Consider the following 12,293-nt stretch of genomic DNA (forward strand, 5'->3'; position numbering starts at 1 on the left):
CCCTAAGCTTTTAAAAGAGTCGGTAGAGAGGTAGAGAAGGGAAAATTGACTATGAACTGTTATACATGAAAATTATTCCTTTTTTTTTTCCTCCCTGGAGACAAAAAGACCTCTTACAGAAAACAAACAACAACAACAACAAACAGAATACTTTTATACTTCCAGACAGCTACTAGAATGATAACATGTTCTTCATTTTTTGAAGGCTATCAGGAATATTTTTAACTCAGAAAACCACTCAACAATACCTAAAGCAGGTATAATAATAATCAGATGACATTCATCTCCTGCTCACAACACAGCCCATTTTCAGTGCTTTTTATTGTTACTATGTTTCATTGGTAAAACAAGAGAAGTCTTTAATTCTCACATTCTCTACTCCTCAGAGTGAACATACTTAGGATGTTGTAAAATATTATGGAATGTACAGTCTCCACAATGAGAAAAATAGGAATTCAATGATTTCAGAAAAGACACATTAATGTTCATCTTATCTACAATTTTTTTTCATGAGTATTGCCTTCATCTTTAATTATTAATGGTTCTTTTATTTTCATGATGCCTGTCATAATGCCACTCAATTTTGATACTGAAGAATCACAAGTATGTACATGAAAATTTTTTATTAAGTTTTACAATTCAAGATTTCTGTCTTGAAATAAAAAAACCAAACCAAAACAACAACAAAAAAAACACTGAACACCATCAATTGTTTTCTAAAACTCAGAAATATAGTGTTGTAATTGTTCTTAAGTATTTGCTAGTCATATTCTAGATCTACACAGTACAGTAAATGCCATGCTGAGGTGGAAAGTAGTAGTTATTGTTAACCATTGTTATTAGCAGTGGAGAGTGGAGAGAATGGAAATTGCTATACAATTCAATTTAATAGGAATTTGTAATAAGTTCCATAAAAAGCAGTTTTGGGTCAAAGTTATTTTTAGATTGAGAAAAAAGTACTGTAAGCTAGCAATTCCTATTTTTACTTGTTAATATAGCAGCAGTTAGTTGACAGAAAAAAATAAGAATGGGCCTTCAAGATTTTTTCTTATCAGTCCGGATCCATTAAAACACCAAGGGTAAAAGACTACTATTAAAACCATACAGGTTACTAGAAAATAGCATTTTATGAAAAAGTAATTTAGAGAAGAAGAGTGCATCCTTCGATATACTTTTAATTGCATATGCTACCTGCAAATATTTCCATCTAGCTATTTTCTAAAAATTGTTTAATCTATATCAATCTGCAATGTAACACACACTTCTAAAATTTTGATAGAGAATTCATCTTCTCATATACATTTGCTTTTAAGAGATAGGTTTGAGTGCCGAAAACCTTGTAGCTTTCTACAATCTCATAAACTAATCCTATCATTAGTATTACCTCCTTCTCTTTCCTTTTATTTTTTTCCTTTCATTTTTTACTTCTTCCTTTTATTTTATACTTTCTTAATATATGAGAAAGGGGACTGAGAAATATGCATTAAAAGTCATTTGAGTAAGTTTTGTTTACATTTCTTTAAGGAAACTCTTGATGTTTTCACTGCATCTTTGTGCTGTATCCAGAAAACTTTCTTGATAAAAGCAGAGTCTTCTAATAAAGACCATCTACATCTCTCTTCTACAGAATGCATCTTGTCTTGGCCTTCAGTAGCTTCAATGTGCTGACCAATGAATTGTTTGAAGCCATGGAAGATGCAGGCTCTGAAATACATTGTTGTCTTTTTCTATGCTGTGTACTCTGCACAAGATAGTGTTCTTTGTCCCTCGTGTGGTTAACATATGCTTGCACTGTTTACATCTCTAGTGGATATGTGTTATTCTCTGTTGACCATTTATGTTCTACTTGAAGTGTCACAGTGGTCATTTTGAATAGCTGTATAGGTGGTCAGCACACTTTTAAATGTTCAAGTGATTTGCATATTTGTATGTGAACTGCTCTTGTATCAATCCTTTAGAAAAAGAGACAGTTCTGGTCTAAGAGATCCAGTATTAAAATGTAGTAGTAGACAATTACAGCCCTTTATTTACCTGTTCTTTTTCTTTCCCATTTCTTCTCATAGGTGTGATAAGAACAGCTTTGCCAAATATGGACAGAGAAGTGAAAGAACAATATCAAGTTCTTATCCAAGCCAAGGACATGGGAGGACAACTGGGAGGACTAGCTGGAACCACAACTGTAAACATAACTCTCACGGATGTCAATGACAACCCACCCAGATTTCCTAAGAGTATGTTGTATTCAAAATGTATTAATTTTCAAATAACTATGACTGAAAGTGAAAAATCTTTTATATAAGGACTTGAGTTCCAGAAAGAACAACAGTATATTACAAAAACAAACAAACAAACCAAAATATGCTGGGTTTTTTTTTTACAGTAATATGAAGTTAAATTTCAAAGTAAGAGTTTTAATGTTTAAAAGAAAATATCATTCCACAGGATTGTCCTCAGTCTTATAGTTCATCTCATGTGCACTTTAAAATAGATTTGGAAGACTGGATGGTCATCTTCAAATGGCAGAAGGTTATAACCTGAGCCTTCAAGGTATGGAAAACCAGAGCAGATTGAGCTCGTGCTAGGTATTGCTATTATGATGAACACATTTTTCACATCTTGACCCAGAAGATTATATCGTTCCTTGAAAATACTTAAACCTTCAAAATAGAATCTTCTCTAGAAATTTATAACATTTCTTATGAATTACTTTAAATGATGATTTTCAGAAATATGGTAATTTCGAGTTTCATAGTCTGTATGTAATCAGCAAAAGGATTGTCACTTACTGCTCTTCTTCAGTTCACTGAAGGTTTGTATGTTCCCTGTCTTTGAAATGCACTTACTAATCAAGCATAGACTTTGATAACAACTACACCAAAACATTTGGCTGCAAAAAGTTTTTACTAAGGCAATAATGTTAGGACATTAGTGTGAATTTACAGTAAGATCAAGTCAGCATTTTACGTGATGTATTACAAGTTCTTCTTATGTAACAAACTATATTTGAAAACTCAAGATCTCTTTCTTTTAAAAAATATTCACTTTCATTGCCTCATTATGAAAATACACTGCATTTTTGCAAAAATGTAAGAACGAACATGCTAAGACCAAGATCCATCTGACCCTGTCTTCAGTCTTTTATAATGACATCTGGGGGATATATATAAGAACAGATTGAATATGTAGTAATAATTCAGAACATTTCCTCTGTTTCTAACGGTTTTCAGCCAAGATTGTCTTTGTAATTAACAACCTTCAGTATTTTTTTTCTCATGGCAAATTGCCAGTTGCTTTGCTATATATGTAAAATTTCAGAGTCCACAGCATTCTAAACTACCAAGTTCCACAGATTAAGCATATATTCCACAACAAACCACTTTCCCTCATTTCTTTTGAGTTCATCCCAACATATCTATCTGCATGCTCGTGACTTCAAAGAATTTAGAATGTGTTGCAAAACACAACTTTTATTTAGATTAGCTGTGCTGAGTTTTTTTTATCTGAGATTATTATCCATGACTCCATTAATTCCAGTCCTACTGTTTTGCCCTGTGAATATCAGGCATATCTGTCTTCAATTTCCAAGAACTCCCTGAAAATCTTTGAGAAAATCATTGCTATGTTAGCACCTTCATGTCTTCATATTCAGCAGTGGTTTGAAGCAAGGTATTGCATGCCATAATAATTTACTTATTACATTCTTGAAGCTCCTGGTCACATAGCAACAAATCTCCATCATTTGTGTCTGTTTGTTCCACAACTGCTACTATAAGTAATTTAACCTTCCCTTATGAGCCTTCTCTTAAGAAATATTTAGGATTAAAATATTTCTCAGTTTGACAACTTTGAATACGAAGAAAAAATTGCATTGTTCTAAATTTATTTTATCTTCTTTCCTTCACATTTCTAACATGCTCATTATGCAGATATTATTGTTTATTATTAAGCACTAAAACTATTTATGCTAGTTCCCATTCTAAACCTGTGTGTGAACCTGCAGCCTTCATCTACCTGCTTTAACATTATTTTTGGGGGGGTTTTTTGGATCTATGTTCTTCTATATTTGTAACATTTCCTAAACTCTTCATCTAGAATTGCAGTGGTCATAGGAAAGTTTTTAAACTTTATGAAGCTTGTTTTTCCTGTGACTGGAATGAGTCTTACAACCTGTACAGGTGCACATTTTTTGCAAGTCTCCCCTTTCTGATAATTTGAATCCCTTCTCCTCAAACCTTTCTGTCATCTTAATGCTTTACTTTTTCATCTTTCTCTATGTGACATGTAATGAGACAGTTTCACACTATGCTTCTCTGGATATCCTTAGCTTTTTCTTTTTGCTTCCCAGACTTAATTTTGCCTCAAGAGCAAAAATCCAGTCTTACTTTATTTTGTCATGGACTACAGCCAATGTTGCCTTCTTGTCTATTGTCACATCCTGTAAGAACACTTGTGAGATGCTCCAGCTTTGGTCCACAAGCAGATCATCCAGGAAGTCTCTTTGAGACAACATTCTCACTGTCCTTGTCCTCAGCATTCATTAAACTGCCTCACCACGAAATTCTCTCTTTTTCTTTCAGCTCAAACGCCTACTGCTGGAATAATGTCACAGATGCAGGAGGAAATAATATATCTTCCTGGAAGTGGGAATATTCAGTGCTTTGGAAAGATATTTGGGCACAATTATCATTACTGTGTCTGATTTCAGTTATATATTTCACTTCGTTTGCTGTCAGGGATCTTAGTCATTCTCTGTCTCATTGCATGCCTTCATCTTCTACAGTGTTTCAAAAAAAAAACATAAGTCTCACATGCGTCAGATAGTTATCATGAATCATGGACTACATCTTCTTTGAAGAAAGTAGCCTTGAGCTCGCTTCTCATCCATGCACTGTAGCAATGACATCTTTGTCCAGTCATGGCTATGAAAAAAGAAAAAAAAAAATCAAGGGAGACCAAGCTTTGCACATTAATGGGATTTAAAAGCTTTTCCTTCTATTACACCAAATGTCCCAAAAACTGAATCATAACAGAGATTCTCAACAAACGGAAGAGAATTAGATGTTCATGTTAATGTTGAATGTAATAAATATTTAGAATGTTTGCAGTATTACAGGCTAAAACATCACTATGAAAACTCCAATGTATTGGAACAAATGTAACCAAAGCAGACTGTGATCTGAAACATTATCTTTTTCTGGATCTGTTGCAGACATTTATATTCTCATAAAGTAAGGGCTACTTCTTAATTAGAGTAGTAAAAACAAAAATTCCTGATCAGTGATGATTTGTTAGGCAGTTCCAGTTGGTTAAGCAGTATGTGAGATGATGTATGGCATGCCTGAAATTCACATATGTCACACGGATAGTTAGAGTTAGGAAAAAAAAAAGAAAGAAAAAAAGTATTAATTTTAATTTAATATAGTTATTGTGATTTTTTTATTTTGCTTTTTGAAAACATTGCAATGATTTAGAGTAAGTGATTTAGAGTAATTACCTGCCAGGAAATTGAGTCATTCACTTGTCCAAAACAGCTAAAAGGATACTTGTGCTGAGTAGGTTGCTCTGAAAGTCATGTCTCCTATTTATTTCCATGAAAACTATAGCAGATATGAATTGCACAATGACACTATTTGATAAAGTAAATTAAAAAAAAAAAAATACAAAACACTGTTTTTCAATATAGTCAAGACCATTAGCTATGCATTTTTGCCAAGGATGAACAAGAGCCAGCAAGCAGCTCACATCAAAATCTACACCAGTGGAGGTGACCCACTGCCGCCGTTGACACTCCTGAAACACACCATCCACCATCTCATTGTGCTCACATCTACTGATTGATCTCCAGAAACACTCAGCAAGCACTGATGGATGTCAATGGGTGCAATTTTTTTTTCTAATGGAGGTATTCTGTGACACACCCTTGCTTCATACTCACTCCCATGTCATATGCAGTTTTGTTAAACTGACCCTCTGCTGTCATCTGCCATGTGGCAACAAAATTCAACAGAACATTGGTGAGAAGTCTCAACCTCTACTGCTGTACCAACAATATCTGCTTCTGGGCCAGCATCTATCCAACATAATAAAATAGGAGGGCATTGCTTTTGGAACAGTCTTCATAAATCATTTGAAAAATAAGTGTTTTCACTGAAGTCTATGTAGGTCTCGTGTTCAAGCCAAGACCTAGAGATCCCTTAATGTTAACAGTGGGAAGTGATACCTTCATCATATGTCAACAAAGACAGAAAATCTAAATGCAGACTTAAAAAGGGAACAAAATGTCCATTAACACTGACTGCTACTATGTAAATCTTTTTACAACTCATAATCAGGACTGAAATTTTCCAAAGGGCTTATACCAAAGATGTCATGCTCTGGATTACTTTATCAAATGAGATTATATTCATTATCATAGGATGAAGTTTATGTATATTTTCTGAACTCAGGTAAGCTGAAAAGATTTCACAGCAGAAGTGAGAAAACATTTATTATTAATACTTGGAGGTAGATACAGTGATAAATAATACATTATAAGCTTGCAAAAAAAAAAAAAAAAAAAAACACCTGTATCATGGAATACCTTCATCTCATCAAGGGTCCTTTAAGGAGACAGGAAAGCTCAGGTGGGATATCAGCTTCAAGTGATGAAACACTACTCACTAACTATCCTGCTGAACATAGAATTTTCTATTTAGAACCCATGCTTTTGAACATATTCAGTAGGGAACTCCCACCTTGCATGTCTCACGGTAATGAGGAGATGCTGTGTAACAAATGGGAAACCTCTGCATATTATATATTTCTGTCAGAGTTGTTTGACCTGCAGGTATCTATTGGCCCACATTTCAGAAAACTGAGACACTTCAAAATTGATATTTTCTTAATAAGTAGAAGGAAAGGTGTATTTCAAAGATTTTATTCATAGAAATTTATTTTCAAATGTGTTTTACATGTGTCTTGCCCAACTCCTCATTAGCATCCTGACTTTCTGCATTACTGTGCATGTTGCTAAAGGTAGAATCATAGCATGAATTCGTAGAGTCATAGAATTATGTGACTTGGAAGGAACCTTAACGATTATCTAGTTCCAGTTTCATTGTCATTTGATCAATTTGCTTAAGGTACCGTTGAATATGATCTTGAACACTTCCAGGGATGAGGCATCCACAACCTCTTTGGGCAATCTGTTCCAGTACTTCACCCTCAAAGTGAAGATTTTTTTCCTTATATCAAATCTGAATCTACACTTTTTCAATTTAAAACTGTTATCCATTTTTCTATCACTACATTCCCTAAAAAAAAATAAAATCCCTCTCCATCCTTTTGGTAGGCTATCTTGAAATTCTTCAAGGCCTCATTGAGGACTTCTTGGAGCCTCTTCTTATCAAATAACCTCAACTCTTTCAGCTTGTCTTCATAAAAGAAGTGCTTCAGCCCTCTGATCATCCTTGTGGCCCTCCTCGGGACTTACTCGAGGAGGTTCTTCCTCTAGAGGCTGCAGAACTGCATAGAGATGGGGGTCTTACCAGAACAGAGTAGAGAAGGAGAATCACCTGCCTTCAACTAGTTGCTGTGCTTCTTTTGATGCAGACCAGGGTACAGTTGGCTTTCTGGGATGCAAATGCATGCTGCTGGCTCATGCTGAGCTTCCATCCATCAGCATCCTCAAGTCACTTTCTGTAGGGATGCTCTCAATCTGTTCGTCATCCGTGTGTACTTATGTACCAACAAACAGGATAGAACTTGTTTGTACATATCCTTTTTGACATGGTCCCTCACCACATCCTTCTCTCTAAATTGGAGAGGTATGGATTTGAAGGATGAGCTGTTTGATGGATTAGGAATTGGTTGTCTGGACACAGCCAAAGGGTTGTGATTAATGGCTCCATGTCAGGGTGGAGGCTGGTTGCAAGCAGTGTCTCTCAGAGGTCAGTCTTGGGACCGGTGCTCTTCAACATCTTCATCAATGACACAGACGATGGCATCAAGTGCATCCTCAGCAAGTTTGCAGATAACACCAAGCAGAGCAATGCAGTTGATACACTGGAAGGAAGGGAAGCCACCCAGAGGGACCTGGACAGGCTGGAGAAGTGGACCCATGAAAACCTAATGAGGTTCAATAAGGCCAAGTGCAGGGTGCTGCACTTGGGTTGGAGCAATCCCAGGTATTTGTACAAACTGGGGGAGTATCTCCTTGAGAAGGAGGAGTCCTGAGGAGAAGGACTTGGGGGTCCTGTTGGACAAGAAGCTGGACATGAGCCAGCAGCATGCACTTGCAGTCCGGAAGGCCAACTGTGTTCTGGGCTGCATTAAAAAAAGGGGTGGCCAGCAGGGAGAAAGAGGTGATTGTCCCCCTCTCCTGAGCTCTTGTGAGGCTCCATTTGGAGTACTGCATCCAGGCCTAGGGCCCCCGTACAAGAAGGACATGTAGCTCTTGGAGTGGGTCCAGAGGAGGACTAGATGATGAGAAGGCTGGAGCACCACTCCTATGAGGAAAGGTTGTGGGAACTGAGGTTGTTTAGCTTGGAGGAGAGAAGGCTCTGGGGAGACCTCATTGTGACCTTCCAGTACTTGAAGGGAAGATATAAACAGGAGGGGGAAGGGCTGTTTACGAGGGTGGATAGTGATAGGACAAGGGGGAATGGTTTTAAACTGAGACAGGGGACGTTTAGATTAGATATTAGAAGGAAGATTTTCACACAGATGGTGGTGACGTACAGGAACAGGTTGCCCAAGGATGTTGTGGATGCCCCATCCCTGGAGGCATTCAAAGTCAGGTTGGATGTGGCTCTGGGCAGCCTGGTCTGGTGGTTGGTGACCCTGCCTGTAGCAGGGCGGTTGAAACTAGATGATCACTGTGGTACTTTTCAACCCAGGCTGTCCTATGATTCTATGATTGTTCCAGATCGGGCAAAACTGATTTTCTTCATAGTGCCCAACATGTTGCTATCTTTGGCTTTAGGAGAAAAATGACATTGATAGCACACTAATATTTTAGTTACTGCTGAGCAGTGCTTAAGCAAAGACAAGAATATTTCAACTCCCCAAGATGTTCTGCCAGTGAGGAGGCTGGGAAGGACCCAAAGAAATGGGAGGGGACAGAACAGATAAGCAATTGCACTGTGCATCACTTGTTTTGAAAATATAAATGCACACAGGTCTCTCTGAAAGTAGTGCATCCTATTTATTTCCACAACAACAGATGTAAAGAGCACAATAGCACTATTTGGTAGAACACATTCTCTGCTATAATTTTTTTTTTTCTGCTTAGTCACCACCATTATCTATGCATCTTTGCTAGTAATTAAAAAGAGCCTGCATTCTGTGCTTGTAAAAATCTGCATCAGCAGAGGTGAAACACTGGTTCACAGCTGCCATGATGGCATAGTTGCTAGGAAAATGTTTCCCATACACTTCATTTTTCTTTGGCCAAAACAGATAGAATTAAAATGGCACCAAACCCAGACTATATAGTGGGTGTGGTAGGACCATCCAGCAAAAATTGGCAATGCTCTCCACAGTTTTCAAACTTGTATGGGACCTGGCATGGTCATGCTGCAAGAGAAAGATTGTCTTCTTCTCTGGCCTGACTTTGGAAGGTCCAGCCTTCACCTTAGTCAGCGTCACAATGTTGATGGTTTGTCCCAGTTCCAGGAAGTTCAGAAGGATCACTCTTTTTATATCTCAAAAGACAGTGCACATCACTCTACTAACTGAAGGCTGTGTCTTGAACATTTTCCTCAGATATCTCATTCAGAGAACTTAATTCATTCTGAGAAATGTATTGTACTGTCCACTCTTGTAATCCAAATACAATTAGCTGCAAACTTCCTACAGTACTGACTGGAAGATGATGTGAAAGGTTATAGGACTGGTTCTTCAACCCTTGTCCTTACCAGAAATTTGAGTAGTTGTACTTTTATTTGCAAGCATGTTAGCATTTCTGAAAATCTGCCACAATCTTTTATTGAAACTCTATTGATGGACTTCAAAAGGATGCTTCTAGAACAATGAATGATAGTAAAAATCTGGCCTTTTTGATTTCTAAACACTGCTCTACATCCTTCCAAACATTTTAAATGAGATTTCCAAACAGCCCTGAGATAATGTTTTTTGACCATTAGAGAACAGCTTTTTGATATATACATATTTTTGACCTAAGATATACACAAGCAGAAAATATTCAAATGTAGGGTCAATCTTAAGCCATTTTACTTCCATTAAAAATGTATTTTATAACAATTCCTCAACACTACTAACTCCTACTTTAAATTAGAAATGAGATAATAAAAAATATATTTAGATAGACAAAATCTGGACATGAGCCAGCCATGTGTTTCTGCAGCCTGGACAGTCAACCATATCCTGGGCTGCATAAAAAGGCATGGTCAGCAAGGCAAGGGAGGTGATTATACCCCATCTGCTGTACTGAATCCAGGTCTGGGGCCCTCAACACATGAATGATGTTGAGCTGTTGGAGTGGGTCCAAAGAAGGACACAAAGATGATGAAAAGGCTAGAGTACCTTTTCAATGAAGAGCAGTTGAGGGAGCTGGGCTCATCAGTCTGGAGAAGAGAAGGCTCTGGTGACACCTCATTGTAGCCTTCCAGTTTTTAAAAGGAGCTTCTAAATAGGAGGAAGACTGACTTTTTACACAGGCAAATAGTGATGCGATTAAGGGGGAATTGTTTTCAATTAAATGAGGGAAAATTTATATTAGATGTTAGCAGGAAATTCTTTACTCTGAGGGTTGTGAGGCACTGGCATAGGCTACTCAGAGAAACTGGATGGGGATGGATGCCCCATCCCTGGAGGTGTTCAAGGACCAAGTGGGATGGGGCCCTGAGTCCTGGTTGGCACCACTACCCACAGCATAGGGATTAGAATTGGATGGTCTTTTAGGTCCTTTCCATCCCAAGCCATTCTGTGATTCTATGATTCTATGATTGATTCTATGATTCTATTATTGAGGGCTTTTTAATGAAAAAAAAAAAAAAAAAAAAAAAGAAGAAGAAGAAGAAAGTAAATTAAGGGAATATTGACACCTTAGAAACAAAACCTACTTAAAACTGATTTTGTAAGATACTTGAGAATGGTCTTTGATTTGCTAATATCAGAATGCAAACTATACATTTTAAAATTTACTGGCATTTCTTCTATATATGGGACTTCTCCCCTATAAGTATATTTATGTCATATTGAAATAAAAAGACATGCTATTCCTTTGTCTATGACCATTCCCATGTGTTCTTATTGCTCAGCAATAAAAGGTTGATTTCTCCAAATTGCTTTCAGTCACTCAGTCACAAGTAGTAAACAAGAAAAAGAAACAAGAAAACTGAAGACAATAACCTTACAATTATGAATCCACCATTTCACTTAATTCTTTGATTCCATGAAGTATAATTCATACAAACCAATTCTACTTTTATTTATTTATTTTTACTCTTTAATGTTGAAATAACTATAAACTATCCTTTTTTTTTTTTTTTAAAGCTTATTTTAAGAGTTGGAAACATGCCACAAATGTCCTTTGAGTTAGCTCAGAATAGCCTAATACTTGATGCATTAAGGCTTAGCCCATTGGCTTCAAGGAAAGATGTGCTGAATTGTCTTTTCACTTATCACAAGTGACAGAGAGAGAAGGGCCACAGGGGCTGCTCCAAAAGTAATGCCTCCTATTTTATTATGGTGACCCACGATGTCAGAGACTGATGTTGGTGATATGGCAGTAGAGACTGAACTGTCCCACCAATTCAGCAGGATTTCCATTACATTTTGTTACCATGTGACAGATGGCAGCAGAGTGGCAATCTGACAAAATGGTATCTGATGCATATGAAGTAAAGGTGCGTCATTAAATTCTTCCATTTTATAAAAAAATAAAAATAAATAATAATAAAAAAAGCACTCACTGACATTCATTGACTCTTGCTGAACGTTTCTAGTGACCAGCCAGTGGATGTGAGCACAGTGAGGTGGTGGGTGGTGCATTTCAGTAGTGCAATGGGGATGTGAGAGACAAGCCATGTTTGGGACAGCTAGGTACAGCTGTCAAACCACAAAATGAAAAGGATCTTGATCAGCTTATCCATTCAGCAGATTATGAACTGTGTGTAGAGCTGAATATTGAGTTCAGTGCACGGGAATAGTGGGGAACAATGGTGGCAACCTTTGTTGTTTGTTACAAGCCATAGTCAAATTGACAGTCCATGGAGAGGTGATGTAAATCCCGCATCGAAGAAGTTCAAGACACAGCCTCAGAGAGTAGAGTGGTAGGCAATGTCTTTTGG

At 37.1% G+C, this 12,293-nt stretch overlaps 1 protein-coding gene across 1 annotated transcript in view; it reads left to right on the forward strand.

Annotated features, from left to right (window-relative positions):
* Positions 1-12,293, forward strand: part of CDH12 (cadherin 12) — a 294,089-nt gene that overhangs the window by 223,084 nt on the left and 58,712 nt on the right. The window contains exon 6 of the mRNA XM_031589241.2: positions 2,064-2,231. Coding sequence (XP_031445101.2) covers positions 2,064-2,231 — 168 coding nt within the window. The remainder of the gene's footprint in view (positions 1-2,063; positions 2,232-12,293) is intronic.

This window comes from Phasianus colchicus, chromosome 3 (genome assembly GCF_987193195.1).
Source record: "Phasianus colchicus chromosome 3, bPhaCol1.hap1.1, whole genome shotgun sequence".
Lineage (NCBI taxonomy): Eukaryota > Metazoa > Chordata > Aves > Galliformes > Phasianidae > Phasianus > Phasianus colchicus.